Source organism: Eleutherodactylus coqui, chromosome 3 (genome assembly GCF_035609145.1).
Source record: "Eleutherodactylus coqui strain aEleCoq1 chromosome 3, aEleCoq1.hap1, whole genome shotgun sequence".
In the NCBI taxonomy this organism is placed as follows: domain Eukaryota; kingdom Metazoa; phylum Chordata; class Amphibia; order Anura; family Eleutherodactylidae; genus Eleutherodactylus; species Eleutherodactylus coqui.
In genome coordinates, this window is record NC_089839.1 from 117,233,151 (window position 1) to 117,249,773 (window position 16,623).

Genomic DNA, 16,623 nt, shown 5'->3' on the forward strand with positions numbered 1-16,623 from the left:
CTACTTGAATATTCTGGTGTCAGAAATTAAGGTGCTGGCCTTCAGGCACTGGGGGTGCTTCTTTTTACCTTTGTATCCCTATGCTGGTTAGATTCAGAGGGGACTCTGGACTGATCTTTGGATCGTCCATTTTTATTTGCACAGAGCCAACATATTCTGTAACGCTTTCGAAATCAGGGGAGACATACAAAACACATAGTATTAAACTGATGCAATAGGGTCCTTCTCGTGAGAGCTCACAGAGTATAACTAGAACTTCCCTTCTACACAAATATTGCATCTCAATAAAATGACAGGACATCATAATAAACCATATCAAGGTAGATAATATCTATTACCTATAACCTACATCTATAATCAGAAACAGTGCCTCCTTAAAAACATACTTTCAAAAACACAGAACTTACTAAAAATTAAATTTTTTATTGTAAATATAGACAGACATATAACAAAAAGAAGAAAACACACCTACAATATGAAAACAATTAAAATATTACCCACTGCTGGGAAATAACAGAGTATATATGTATACATGCAAATTAATATCTGGTGATGCTCAAAAATACACATATGTCTAAAAGGGTGCCTGAACACGGGCGGAATTTCTGCTGCGACATTTTAAGCACATTGTCTGGCCCTGACCGCAGCTAATATACTTCTATGGGGATCCGCAGTTGTCCACAGACAAATGGATTTGCATCACGGACTTTCATGCGCTAGAAAAAAAACGCGGCATGTCCTAATTTGGGTCGGATTCTGTGCGTGGAGACTCCAATACAAGTGAATGGATGCGTTTTTTCACGCAGTACATCCGCGGTGCAGCTGCGGATGAAGGCACTGGTTGCTATGACATTAGAGGAACTAGGCGTGGTAGGAGGCTGCAGGTTTTTCCGCACTTTTTTTTTCCGCAGCATATCCGCGCGTGATTTTTCACGCATCCGCACCTATCCGCAAGCACATTTAGGTGCCATACGCAGGTCTCCTGCGTGTGAAAATCCGCTGGCGTAATCCGGATCGCTCGTGTGCAGGCGGCCTTAGGCCGTCTGCAGATGAGCGGGTCGGATCCGGCGGCAAGAATTCTTGCCGTGAGACCCGACCCGAGCGCCTGCAGGGACGAGCGCGTACTCATGTGCCGGCTGCCAGCCAGCTGGCGCATGCGCAGACCGGAGCCGGCGGCCGGGTGAGTGACGTTTCTGTGCGAGGCTGTGCGAGCCCCGCACAAAAATAGGACATGCCGCGGTTTGTTTGCCGCGCGAGATTTCGCGTGGCCAAACCGCGTCCGTCTGCATAGGAGTGCGTATTGTAATGCACTCCTATGCAGGCTTTGAGCGTCGGAAATCTCGCGGGAAATCCCGCCGCGGGATTTCCGCCCGTGTGCAGGCGGCCTTAGGCATACAAACATATTCCTCCATATGTAGATTAATCCCTTTAGGCCTTAGTCAGACGGGCGTTTTTTCGCGCGATTTGCGCATCGCATGTCGCATGCGCAAATCGCGTGACCGGCGGCGAAAAATCGCGGGAAAAATCTGCACCTAGCCGCGTTAATTGTCGCAGCAAAACGCCCGTCTGACCAGAGAAAAAATGGCCTTGCGCATCAAAATGCGCATGAAACTTCGACTGACCGGCGAAAAAAATGATTTTGGTGCGCACATAAAACGCAGAACGCAGATAGGCGCGATCTGCGAATCGTCGTGTCCTATAATTTTTCGCATATCCGCATAAAAAGCGGACATGTGACCGACACCATAGCGAACCACTGGTTCTATATATGCGCAAATCGCGCGAAAAAACGCCCGTCTGTCTAAGGCCTCAGGCCTCATGTCCACGGGCAAATTATGAATTAAAGTCCAGGGCGTTTTTCCTGCATGCAGATCCGCGCCCCATAGGGATGCATTAGACACCCACAGGTAGTTAAATGCCTGTGGTATTTAACTACCTGCGGGTATCTAATCCATCCCTATGGGGTGCGGATCCGCGTGCAGGAAAAATGCTGCGGATTTAAAATCCGAATTTGCCTGTGGACATGAGGCCTAAGGACATGGCCCTTTTTTTTCCAATTTCAGTTTTTCCTTCCCCTTTTCAAAAATTGTAACTCCTTTATTTATCCATCGACAAAGCTGTATGAGGGCCTTTTTTTTGCAGGACAAGTTGTATTTTTCAATTGTACTATTTAATGTACCATATAATGTACTGAAAAACGTTTAAAATATTCTAAGTGTAGTGAGTACAATGAAAAAAAAAAGGAAATTCCGCCATCTTTCGATGCGTCTTGTTGCTATGGTGCACAAACTGCAACAAAAAAGACATGATAACTTTAATCTATGGGTCAGTACTAGAGATGAGCGAACACCAAAATGTTCGGGTGTTCGTTATTCGAAACGAACTTCCCGCGATGTTCGAGGGTTCGTTTCGAATAACGAACCCCATTGAAGTCAATGGGCGACAAGAACATTTTTGTATTTCGCCGATGCTCGCTAAGGTTTTCATGTGTGAAAATCTGGGCAATTCAAGAAAGTGATGGGAACGACACAGCAACGGATAGGGCAGGCGAGGGGCTACATGTTGGGCTGCATCTCAAGTTCACAGGTCCCACTATTAAGCCAGAATACCGGCAAGAGTGGGCCCCCCCCCCCTCCCAACAACTTTTACTTCTGAAAAGCCATCATTAGCATGGCATACCTTTGCTAAGCACCACACTACCTCCAACAAAGCACAATCACCGCCTGCATGACACTCCACTGCCACTTCTACTGGGTTACATGCTGCCCAACCGCCCCCCCTCCCCCCCACAGCGCACACCAAAGTGTCCCTGCGCAGCCTTCAGCTGCCCTCATGCCACACCACCCTCATGTCTATTTAGAAGTGCGTCTGCCATGACGAGGGACCGCAGGCACACACTGCACAGGGTTGGCACGGCTAGGCAGCGACCCTCTTTAAAAGGGGCGGGGCGATAGCCCACAATGCTGTACAGAAGCAATGAGAAATAGAATCCTGTGCCACCGCCATCAGGAGCTGCACACGTGGGCATAGCAATGGGGAACCTATGTGCCACACACTATTCATTCTGTCAAGGTGTCTGCATGCCCCAGTTAGACCGGGCTTTTTAATTCATAGACACAGGCAGGTACAACTCCCTATTGTGAAGTCCCTGTCGACCGACAGCATGGGTGGCTCCCTGGAACCCACCGGCGGTACACAAAAATATCCCATTGCATTGCCCAACACAGCTGAGGTAGTAATGTCGTGCGTAATACAGGTGGGCTTCGGCCCACACTGCATGCCCCAGTCAGACTGGGGTTCTTTACAAGTGGACACATGTAGGTTACACTCCGTGTGCACCTACAGCATGGGTGGCTCCCTGGAACCCACCGGCGGTACACAAAAATATCCCATTGCATTGCCCAACACAGCTGAGGTAGTAATGTCGTGCGTAATACAGGTGGGCTTCGGCCCACACTGCATGTCCCAGTCAGACTGGGGTTCTTTACGAGTGGACACATGTAGGTTACACTCCGTGTGCACCTACAGCATGGGTGGCTCCCTGGAACCCACCGGCGGTACACAAAAATATCCCATTGCATTGCCCAACACAGCTGAGGTAGTAATGTCGTGCGTAATACAGGTGGGCTTCGGCCCACACTGCATGCCCCAGTCAGACTGGGGTTCTTTACAAGTGGACACATGTAGGTTACACTCCGTGTGCACCTACAGCATGGGTGGCTCCCTGGAACCCACCGGCGGTACACAAAAATATCCCATTGCATTGCCCAACACAGCTGAGGTAGTAATGTCGTGCGTAATACAGGTGGGCTTCGGCCCACACTGCATGCCCCAGTCTGACTGGGGTTCTTTAGAAGTGGACACATGTAGGTTAAACTCCCTGTGGACCCACTGCCTGGGTGGGTGCCAGGAAGCCACCGGCGGTACATAGAAATATCCCATTGCATTGCCCAACACAGCTGAGGTAACGTCAGCTGGAATGCAGGTGGGCTAAAAATTAATTTGATTACACTGTAGGCGAGGGCCCACAAAAATTGCTGTATCAACAGTACTAATGTACATCCCAAAAATTGGCCATGGCCAGCCAAGAGGGCAGGTGAAACCCATTAATCGCTTTGGTTAATGTGGCTTAAGTGGTAACTAGGCCTGAAGGCAGCCCAGTGTAACGAAAAATTGGTTCAAGTTACAGTTCCAACGCTTTTAAGCGCATTGAAACTTATAAAAATTGTTCAGAAAAATTATTTGAGTGAGCCTTGTGGCCCTAAGAAAAATTGCCCGTTCAGCGTGATTACGTGAGGTTTCAGGAGGAGGAGCAGGAGGAGGAGGAGGAATATTAGACACAGATTGATGAAGCAGAAATGTCCCCGTTTTGGATGGTGAGAGAGAACGTAGCTTCCATCCGCGGGTGCAGCCTACGTATTGCTTACGTATCGCTGCTGTCCGCTGGTGGAGAAGAGAAGTCTGGGGAAATCCAGGCTTTGTTCATCTTGATGAGTGTTAGCCTGTCGGCACTGTCGGTTGACAAGCGGCTACGCTTATCTGTGATGATTCCCCCAGCCGCACTAAACACCCTCTCCGACAAGACGCTAGCCGCAGGACAAGCAAGCACCTCCAGGGCATACAGCGCTAGTTCAGGCCACGTGTCCAGCTTCGACACCCAGTAGTTGTAGGGGGCAGAGGCGTCACCGAGGATGGTCGTGCGATCGGCTACGTACTCCCTCACCATCCTTTTACAGTGCTCCCGCCGACTCAGCCTTGACTGGGGAGCGGTGGCACAGTCTTGCTGGGGAGCCATAAAGCTGGCCAGGCCCTTAAAGACTGTTGCACTGCCTGGGATGTACATGCTGCTCGATCTCCGCACCTCCCCTGCTACCTTGCCCTCGGTACTGCGCCTTCTGCCACTAGCGCTGTCGGCTGGGAATTTTACCATCAGCTTGTCCGCAAGGGTCCTGTGGTATAGCAACACTCTCGAACCTCTTTCCTCTTCGGGAATGAGAGTGGGTAGGTTCTCCTTATAGCGTGGGTCGAGCAGTGTGTACACCCAGTAATCCATCGTGGCCAGAATGCGTGCAACGCGAGGGTCACGAGAAAGGCATCCTAACATGAAGTCAGCCATGTGTGCCAGGGTACCTGTACGCAACACATGGCTGTCTTCACTAGGAAGATCACTTTCAGGATCCTCCTCCTCCTCCTCCTCAGGCCATACACGCTGAAAGGATGACAGGCAATCAGCCGGTGTACCGTCAGCAGCCGGCCAAGCTGTCTCTTCCCCCTCCTCCTCATCCTCCTCATGCTCCTCCTCCTCCTCCTGTACGCGCTGAGAAATAGACAGGAGGGTGCCCTGACTATCCAGCGGCATACTGTCTTCCCCCGCCCCCGTTTCCGAGCGCAAAGCAGCTGCCTTTATGGTTTGCAGGGAATTTCTCAAGATGCATAGCAGAGGAATGGTGACGCTAATGATTGTAGCATCGCCGCTCACCACCTGGGTAGACTCCTCAAAATTTCCAAGGACATGGCAGATGTCTGCCAACCAGGCCCACTCTTCTGAAAGGAATTGAGGAGGCTGACTCCCACTGCGCCGCCCATGTTGGAGTTGGTATTCGACTATAGCTCTACGTTGTTCATAGAGCCTGGCCAACATGTGGAGCGTAGAGTTCCACCGTGTGGGCACGTCGCACAGCAGTCGGTGCACTGGCAGCTTAAAGTGATGTTGCAGGGTGCGCAGGGTGGCAGCGTCCGTGTGGGACTTGCGGAAATGTGCGCAGAGCCGGCGCGCCTTTACGAGCAGGTCTGACAAGCGTGGGTAGCTTTTCAGAAAGCGCTGAACCACCAAATTAAAGACGTGGGCCAGGCATGGCACGTGCGTGAGACTGCCGAGCTGCAGAGCCGCCACCAGGTTACGGCCGTTGTCACACACGACCATGCCCGGTTGGAGGCTCAGCGGCGCAAGCCAGCGGTCGGTCTGCTGTGTCAGACCCTGCAGCAGTTCGTGGGCCGCGTGCCTCTTATCGCCTAAGCTGAGTAGTTTCAGCACGGCCTGCTGACGCTTGCCCACCGCTGTGCTGCCACACCGCGCGACACCGACTGCTGGCGACATGCTGCTGCTAACACATCTTGATTGCGAGACAGAGGAGGAGGAGGAGGAGGGTGCTTTAGTGGAGGAAGCATACACCTCCGCAGATACCACCACCGAGCTGGGGCCCGCAATTCTGGGGGTGGGTAGGACGTGAGCGGTCCCAGGCTCTGACTCTGTCCCAGCCTCCACTAAATTCACCCAATGTGCCGTCAGGGAGATGTAGTGGCCCTGCCCGCCTGTGCTTGTCCACGTGTCCGTTGTTAAGTGGACCGTGGCAGTAACCGCGTTGGTGAGGGCGCGTACAATGTTGCGGGAGACGTGGTCGTGCAGGGCTGGGACGGCACATCGGGAAAAGTAGTGGCGACTGGGAACTGAGTAGCGCGGGGCCGCCGCCTCCATGATACTTTTGAAGGACTCCGTTTCCACAACCCTATACGGCAGCATCTCAAGGCTGATGAATTTTGCTATGCGGACGGTTAACGTTTGAGCGTGCGGGTGCGTGGCGGCGTACTTGCGCTTGCGCTCCAACAGTTGCGCAAGCGACGGCTGGACGGTGCGCTGAACTACACTGCTGGATGGGGCCGAGGACAGCGGAGATGAGGGTGTGGGTGCAGGCCATGAGGCGGTAGTGCCTGTGTCCTGAGAGGGGGGTTGCATCTCAGTGGCAGGTTGGGGCACAGGGGGAGAGGCAGGGGTGCAAACCGGAGGCGCTGAACGGCCTTCGTCCCACCTTGTGGGGTGCTTGGCCATCATATGTCTGCGCATGGTGGTGGTGGTGAGGCTGTTGGTGTTGGCTCCCCGGCTGAGCTTTGCGCGACAAAGGTTGCACACCACTGTTCGTCGGTCGTCAGGCGTCTCTGTGAAAAACTGCCACACCTTAGAGCACCTTGGCCTCTGCAGGGTGGCATGGCGCGAGGGGGTGCTTTGGGAAACAGTTGGTGGATTATTCGGTCTGGCCCTGCCTCTACCCCTGGCCACCGCACTGCCTCTTGCAACCTGCCCTCCTGATGCCCTTGACTCCCCCTCTGAAGACCTGTCCTCCTGAGTAAGCGTTGCACACCAGGTGGGGTCAGTCACCTCATCGTCCTGCTGCTCTTCCTCCGAATCCTCTGTGCGCTGCTCCCTCAGACTTACTGCCCTTACTACTACCTCACTGCAAGACAACTGTGTCTGATCGTCATCGTCCTCCTCACCCACAGAAAGTTGTTGAGACAGTTGGCGGAAGTCCCCAGCCTCTTCCCTCGGACCCCGGGAACTTTCGAATGGTTGGGCATCAGTGACGATAAACTCCTCTGGTGGGAGAGGAACCGCTGCTGCCCAATCTAAGCAGGGGCCCGAGAACAGTTCCTGGGAGTGTTCCCGCTCCTGAGCAGGTGTCATTGTAGTGGAGTGAGGAGGCTGGGAGGAAGGAGGAGCAGCAGACAGAGGATTCGGATTTGCAGCAGTGGACGGCGCAGAACTGCGTGTTGACGATAGGTTGCTCGAAGCACTTTCTGCCATCCAGGACAGGACCTGCTCACACTGCTCATTTTCTAATAACCGTCTCCCGCATGGACCCATTAATTGGGCGATGAATGTGGGGACGCCAGAAACGTGCCTCTCTCCTAATCGCGCAGCAGTCGGCTGCGACACACCTGGATCAGGAGCTCGGCCTGTGCCCACACCCTGACTTGGCCCTCCGCGTCCTCGGCCGCGTCCACGTCCTCTAGGCCTACCCCTACCCCTCAGCATGCTGTATTACCAGTGATTTGATTTCACAGGCAGGAAATAAATTGGCGCAAGACTGCAGCCAAATATAATTTTTTCCGTTTTTTGAAAACGAAAGGCCCCACTGCCTCTAGTGAATGAATAATCTAAGTTTAATAACTGTGCTGTGTCCCTGCTAATGTGTCACAGAACGTGAGGGTAGCAGAGTTATTAACTCTGGCAGAGCAGGTATTTTTTTTCCCAATTAAGGAAAGCAAATGGCGAAGCCAGGAGTAAAACGTAGCTGGGTGCGTCTGATTTTTAAACGTTGCACACGCAGCCGACACGTGTCCACCGCCCTTAGGACGGACAGAGGCAGGACAAATAGAATTATTTTCAGTTTTTTTCCACCAAAAGGCAGCACTGCGTATATTCAATGAACATGAGAAGTTTAATAACTGTGCTGTGGCCCTGCTAATGTGGCACAGAACGTGAGGGTAGCAGAGTTATTAACTCTGGCAGAGCAGGTATTTTTTTTCCCAATTAAGGAAAGCAAATGGCGAAGCCAGGAGTAAAACGTAGCTGGGTGCGTCTGATTTTTAAACGTTGCACACGCAGCCGACACGTGTCCACCGCCCTTAGGACGGACAGAGGCAGGACAAATAGAATTATTTTCAGTTTTTTTCCACCAAAAGGCAGCACTGCGTATATTCAATGAATAATAACTGTGTTGTGGCCCTGCCTACACAATTCTTTCCCTGCAGTATCAATGGAGGGTGCAATGCTCTGCAGAGGCGATTTTGAGAAGAAAAAAAATATGCAGCACAGCTAACAGCAGCCAGCACAGTACTGCACACGGTTAAATATGGCCCTAGAAAGGACCATTGAGGTTCTTGAAGGCTACACTCACTCCTAACACTCTCCCTCCCTATGCAGCACTTCTGTCCCTAATGCCGGGTGCAACGCTCTGCAGAGGCGATTTTGAGAAAAAAAATAATTGCCACTGCTAACAGCAGCCAACACACAGCTATCAGTGGCCCTAATAAGGACCTTTGGGGGTCTTGAAGCCTACACTAACTACCAATTCTTTCCCTACAGCAGCTCCGGTACAAACAGCACTGTCCCTCATCTAACTCACACGGCATCTGAGGCGAGCCGCGGGAGGGGCCGACTTTTATATTCGGCGGACACCTGATCACCCCAGCCACTCACAGCAGGGGGGTGGTATAGGGCTGGAACAACACAGGGGGAAGTTGTAATGCCTTCCCTGTCTTTCAATTGGCCAGAAAAGCGCGCTAACGTCTCAGGGAAGGAAGTGAAAGTAACCCGAACACCGCATGGTGTTCGTTACGAATAACGAACATCCCGAACACCCTAATATTCGCACGAATATCAAGCTCGGACGAACACGTTCGCTCATCTCTAGTCAGTACGATTACTACGATACCAAACATATAGGTTTTTTTTCTGCTGTACTGCTTTTATTTTTTTTCAAAGATTTAATTTTTAAAATTATTTTCTGCTGCCATCTTCTGAGCACAATAACTTTTTATTTTTCTGTTGACATAGTTGTGCGAGGGCTTATTTTTTGCAGGATGTTCTGTAGTTTGTGTCAGTACCATTTTGGAGTACATACGACTTTTTGATCACTTTTATTGCATTTTTTCTTGGAGACAGAGTGATCAGAAAAGCGCACTTCTGGTGTTCTTTTATTTATTTATTTTTTAAAACATTCATCGTGCATGGTAACTAATGCATTATTTTGATAGATCAGACTTTTATGGACGCAGCGATATCCAATATGTATTTTTGGTTTATCATTTAGATTCTTTTACTATAAATACGGCATAAGATTTTTTTTAAACTTTTGTTACTTTTTTTGACATTTAGTAAAACTTTATTGTTCTTATTTTTACTTTTTGCAATGCTTTGATCGCTCCTGCAGTATGATGTAATGCCATACATGCCCCGCTCTCTTCATACATACCCTGGCGCTCCAGGACATAATTGTATGTTAAAGTCAGCTATCCATGCAGATACTATATCAGGGAATGATCAAAGTCTAGCATACTGCCATTCATGCTCCCACCAGTAACATGAAAGCCTACAAGACACATATGCAACCTCTATCTAAACTTCCAAATTCAATACATAATTAATAGAGATGAGCGAGCATACTCGCTAAGGGAAATTACTCGATCGAGCATTGCCCTTAGCGAGTACCTGCCCGCTCAGAAGAAAAGATTCGGCTGCCGACGGTGGGCGGGAAGCAGCTGGGGAGAGCGGGGAGGAATGGAGGGGAGATCTCTCTCTGCCTCTCTCCCCCCGCTCACCCCTGCTCACTGCCGCAACTCACCTCTCACCAGCGCCGGCAGCCGAACATTTTCTTCCGAGCAGGGAGATACTCGCTAAGGACAATGCTCGATCGCGTAATTGTCCTTCGCGAGTATGCTCGCTCATCTCTAATAATTAAGTATAATATCAGAGGGTTACCTTAGCTATACACCTTGCCACTTAGAATCCCACCATTACGAGGTTAAAAACCCCTGCACCAAAGGATAATCCTCATGGCCGAGTGGCTCCGTCTCTGGACGGAACTGAACAGCGTTGGACAGACCCCATTGACTATAATGGGGTTCACCCGCTTTCCGCCCAGCTGGCCAGCTTTTGTATGGAAGAAAAATCTCTGCATGCTTCCAGTATTTTCAGCTGGATCTGCGACGGAAACCTCCAGATGGACGTTCTGATGCAGATGTAAAATCAACCTGAAAAATGGTGCATGGTATGTGTTTGTTTTTTCCCATGAAAGCATTTTATCACATGTCCATAGAACTGAATGAAAACACTTAGCAGCGGGGGTCAGGATGCTGTGACTTGGAAAAATCCATAATTCCTATTTGTTACACTAAAGAGCACTGCACCAGCTGCTAAGACTAAATTATCCAGTTATGAAAAATACATGCTTAAAAGCATTCATGTGACTAGATCCAATTATCTGAAAAAGGTTGCAAGGAAATCTACTATCACCTCAGGAGCCATTAACCTTTCCATTAAATGATCTGATTGCTAAAACATTTACTTTCCCCATCAATACAGTAGGGATGTACAATTTGCACACAGTCATATTTTTGTGATTTCTTCAATTCACAGTATCAAAACTCAACTATCAAGCCAAAACAAATGGATAACTGGTCTCTATTCAAAAGCACAGCTATGGCAAAACTTGCTGAATAAAGTTTGCATTAAGGAAACCCATTACAGCTTCAGAGGCATTTAGTCTAGCTATTAAATGCTCAGATTGCTAAAACATTTACTCTCTCCGCCAAGACTATGATTACAAATAAGTCTAAGTGCCTGATGATGTGATTTGTAATGTATTTATTTTGAATAATGGCAAGACTCAATGATTATTATTGTAGACAAATTATAAAAGAGCACACATGCAATTGGAAAATAAATCAAAATGACCAACCTCACTGTATGTGCCATCATCATTGCACTCTGGGATAAACACTTGCTGGAATTCTTTGCGGGCCTGCTCTTGAGTGTATTTCCTCTCTGCAACACATCTGGAAACATCTTAAAATAAATAATGGGAAAAAAGTTAGCTTTATTGTGAAAAAGCCTCATCTCAAGTCAGTGAGTGTAGCCACAAGGTTATCCTGTCAGCATACCTATTTAACTATACTGAAAATGATTTTTTAACACATATTCATGTGTTCACAAGACGATACAATGTAGGCTGCAGCGAGAACAAAATATAAAAAGGTCTCTGAGTTGGGTATCCTGGACCCATCAGGTGAAATGCCTCTGAGTGTCCATGCTGTAAATATACAGAATATGTGCACATCCACTTTTAAAAGGGTATTTTCATCTCAGCAAGTTATCTCCTATCCACAGCACGGTGAATAACTTGCTGATCAGTAGGAGTCTGATCGCTGGGACTTACCCCAATCCAGAGATATTGCCCCTGGTGCATCTGAAATTTTGACAGAATTAGCATGTGCCACCGCTTCATTCACTTGAATTGAAACTGCTGGACAGAGCCGAGTTCAAGCAATCAACAATCTCTATCGATCCCATTCACTTCAATAGAACTGCAGGAGATTGCTGAGTGCTTGAACTCGGCTAACTTTGGAAGTTCCCATTGAAGTGAATAGAGCAGTGGCACATATGCGTGGAAACATCTGTCAAAGTCTAGGGACACAGCAAGGTGAAATCTCTGGAACTGTGAGGGTCTTATTCGTTAGCTCCCCCACTGATCAGCAAGTTATCCCCTATCCTGTGCATAGGGAATAAATTGCTCAGATAGGAATACCCCTTTGTTTTCATCTTAAACTTTGTTTTTATCATTTCACACCAAGGACAAACTGCATTATCAATAAGTTCTATTAAATTAATTGAGAATAAATCCTTTGAATCAAATTATCGTCTCCAAAGCAAATTCAAATGTGGTTGAAACGTGCTTAAAATGGAGGGTATCATCTATTTGTATTACTAATTAAAACCAGATACTCTTTTCTTCTAATCTGTTTTTACTTTCTAGTTGCAGATTTTTGCATTCTATTTTCTGTACATGATTATGGGGGCAAGCATCTGGTCGAAGTTCTGTGAACAACACTCAGCTACAGCAGCTACATTTCACTGGAACCTGTAGCCTGCAGATGCTCATTGATTTTGGAGAGTGTTCTGCGCATGCTCTGTGACCTGTGCAGGGGTCAATAGTGACATGAAAAGTGAAAAGAAAATGAAAAAAAATCTTGAAAAATAAGCTTTAAACAAAAACTTGACGTAAACATCGTAGATCATTTTGTGATGACATATTTCTCTCAAAGGGATTCTGTCACTAGGCCTATGAAGTTTGACTTGGAGCTGAACTCCGAGTCATGGAGGTAGGCTGCACCAATCTCTCTCCACCCTCAGAAGAAGATATGAAGTTCCCTCATCAGATTACTAGACCTTTATCTAAATCAAGAAATTGCTTCGCTCCCATCCAGCTATACGTGTCCACATATCAATGTTCTTGAGGGACCAGATACTGAACCCCACCAATACTCTCTAAAAAAACACAAAACAAATTTATATACTCCTTCAGATAACATGTTTCTGGAGAGAACCAGGCACTTCCTAAAATGGGAAAAAGACCCAGTGAGCCAGTTCTCTATTAGGGAATGGCAAATTGCTATAAACTGGGCTATTAAATCCACGACATGTGCTTCATACCACGAACAATATTTCAAATTACTAGTAAGGTGGTACTACACCTCGGACAGACTCGCACACATCTTTACCGACACCTCATCTCTATGTTGGAGGGGCTGTGGGCGTAGGAGCATGCTTTTCCATATTTTTTTGAGCTGTCCATTTATTTGTAGTCTGTGGGGTTTAGTGTTCCGTCTCTTGAAGTCACTTTTCCCTTCACCCCAAATAAAAAGTAGTCTGGGCCTAGCCCTTTTGCTGCTTGGCATTGATAACTTCCCACTGAATTTCAGAACTATCACATGCCATGTTCTCCATGCTTCCCGTCTTACACTAGCACGAAACTGGAAAAGCAATAGAATATATTCCATAGAAGATATCATACTAATAGTTTCAAAAATAAGGCCTCACACAACCCCTAAATTTCTAGAAGAATAAAAAACTTATGGGTCTCAGAATATGGTAAAAGAAAACAAGTTTTTTAAAACGTTTTTAACTTTTTACATTTTTTTCAACATTTAAAAGTAGTAAAACATTTAAAAGCCATATAAATTTGGTATCGCCATAATCATATATACCTATACAATAAAGTGAAGATGTAATGTTTACTGCATTGCAAGTTCTTCATTACATTATATGGTGCATTAGCCCTTCCTGATGCACACTGTACATGTACAGTATAGTGCACGTTAGGTGTCCATCTATGGAGCAGACTTGAGAGCCAGGCTGTTGCAATTGAATGTAACACTGATCATAGCTGTTAACCCTTTAAATGTTGTCATCAATTCTGGCATAGACCATCAGTCAGTGGGAAAAATCAGTCATGTGAACAGCCTCAGAAGGTATAATAGGACCATGTGCTGTCCATGAAATACACAGAGAGCACACAGCCCTAAAATGTGGCTATGTGGATAGGCCCTAAAAAGGGCACATAGTGTTCAGAGATGCTGAATGTAGGTAAACAATACAAGACCTGCAAAAGTGTTCTGTAGATGAGCAAAGAAACTGTTCATAGAAGTTACATTGATGCTCATTAATCCACTATCTAAGACCATTACCCTGTCAAGGACATTGGAGCATTTCAGTACACTTTAGATCCTGTTACTGTTAAAAGGAGAAGAGATTATAACAAGTTATTAATGAGTATCAGCTAACCTCTTCCCCACATACATGTATGGCGCAGCAGGTGGTTAGTTCCCACAAAGAGCTGTACATGCACGTCGCAGTAAGAACTGAGCACCGTGTTAAGAAGGCTGACCATCTTTACTTATCACCAACGGGGACTCTCTGCCCTGTGATCGGTGATCACCATGTATGGTTGGTCAATTCTGACTGGCCAATTACAGTTTTTTATGGCAATTTTCAGCATTTAAACCCCGAGCAACAGATGAACCTCAAATGTGACAGAAGAGTAGCCACTAATGATTGACACAACTGTTTAATTAAAGCCATCCAATTGCTGCTAATCTTGGCTGCAAAACTCACCAGGGGAGGGCTCCAGAAAATCGGGGTATGCCAGGATGGATTGTGATATGGGGAACTACCACCTCCTGTACGGCATTGTTGACCACCCAATCATGGCTCTCCCAATCAGATCAGCCAATGTGAGGGGCACAAGTCACATTCATACAGCATGACTGGTGCAGTAAATCAGTGGCATTCCACTCAGGTGCTGCATCCAGAGAATCTGTATGCTGATCGGTGCTGCTGAATACTTTGCTGGGATTTGTAGTTCTCTATTATATACAATCAATTTACAACTCTCATCTACTGCATCTGGTGTGATCATCTGCAGCATACCAAATTCCCTAATTTGTCTTTGCCTCCTTCCTATGGCTGATCAGTGATGCACGTACAGATTAGTATCTGTGCTCAATTTTTTCACTCCATATTCTCCCTGTGTCCATTGTGCAACCGCTGACTGCTGATCAGTGGACCACATCATGGATTAGCTTCAGTGATCATTTTTTGCTACAAGAGTTTTTTTTCTATTCATTTTTAGAATTTTGTACTTTGTACCATGTCTTGTGTTTACTTCAGCTGCAAAGGAAAAAAAATAATGACATGCATCACTGATCAGAATCTGTGGTGCAGGTTTTTTAGGGTTTTCCCTGTTCTGGTACCTCTTCAAAAGAAAGAAACTGTGAAAATGAAAAATTTGGAGCTAAAGTATTACTGTAAAAACTGCAATTTTTCATTTTCATGACCCAATGCAAAGAAATTCCGCAAAATACCTGTGGGGTTAAAATGTTCACAACACCCCTTATCCTGAGAGGAATAGTTTCCAAAATGGCGTCTTTTGGGGGAAGTTTCTTATGTTTTGGCACCTCATGGCCTCTGCAAACCTAAAAGAGTGCTCTGATAGAGTCCTAATAGAATGGAGCCCCCAAAATCCATGAAATGATCCTTAATTACTGATACCTGTGTCATGTTGCACACTAGGAACACATGCGGGATAGTTTTAAAAACTGCAGAATCAGCGTAATAAATATTGAGTTTTGTTTCTCTGTTAACTCCTGCTGTTTTACAGAAAAATACATACTTTAAGGCCTTAGTCACACGGGCGTTTTTTGCCGCGATTTGCGGATCACATGACGGGTGCGCATCCACAAATCGCGTGACCAGGGCCGAAAAATCGCCCGAAAAAACTGCTCCTAGTCGCGCTTCAATAGAAACGGGCCAGAGCTGTCAAGCGCATTGAATTCAATGGAGCCGGCAATACAGCCGGCTCCATTAAAAGCAATGCGCTGCGGGCGATCTCACGATGAATTGTCGGGAAGGGCTTAAATATATAAGCCCTTCCCTGCAATTCATCCAGAAATGTGTAAAAATAAAAAAAATATATATACTCACCTTGTCCCGGCAGACGGAGTTCAGCGCGGCCGGCCTGCAGTGGGTGTGAGTGGGTGTGAGTGAGAGCTGCCCCTGATTGGCTCAGTGCTGAGCCAATCAGAGGCAGCTCTCACTCACACCCATTCATGAATTCATTTTTTTTTATTTTTACACATTTCTGGATGAATTGCAGGGAAGCGCTTATATATTTAAGCCCTTCCCGACAATTCATCCCGCGATCGCCGGCAGCCCATTGCTTTCAATGCTGTATTGCTGGCTTTATTGAATTCAATGGGCAAACATCGTTCTTCTCTGCCACAGCTGTTACAGCTGTTACACGAAGTGCTGAAGAAAGTATTGACAAAATAAAAGGAGCAAGTTGTGATGGTTTCAGCAGTGCAGCAGGTGGAGTTAATGTCCAAAAAGACATAAGTCTAGAAGCCTGAATAGAATCTATGTAAAAGACAGTGAAAAAACTAAAAGAGGTGCTGGCTGTAAGAAGACAAAGTGGCACATCACAAACCAAGCTAGGAGACAAACCACCTAGCTAAGATGCAGAAAGGGGAAATAGAAGAAAAGACAAGCTGAACAAAGGAAGGTGCCAGCAGTGTGATCAAGTAGGAAACTATGCCTGGAAGTTCCAACGTCTCCTCAAAACTGCCAGCAGAAGGCTTTTTACTGAATCAGACTGCACTTGTGGCACGACCCACCTAGGAAGGTGCTAACCTATGCCCACTGTTAGATTCAAAAGATTTAGTGTGAGAAAGCTGTCAATACAGCCAAGTTTATTCTGTTTAGTGGATAAGAGGTCTCAGATACTAACTATGACC

At 47.0% G+C, this 16,623-nt stretch overlaps 1 protein-coding gene across 1 annotated transcript in view; it reads right to left on the reverse strand.

Annotated features, from left to right (window-relative positions):
- Positions 1 to 16,623, reverse strand: part of SMOC2 (SPARC related modular calcium binding 2) — a 441,990-nt gene that overhangs the window by 258,569 nt on the left and 166,798 nt on the right. The window contains exon 3 of the mRNA XM_066595994.1: positions 11,235 to 11,341. Within this exon, the coding sequence (XP_066452091.1) occupies positions 11,235 to 11,341 (107 nt within the window). The remainder of the gene's footprint in view (positions 1 to 11,234; positions 11,342 to 16,623) is intronic.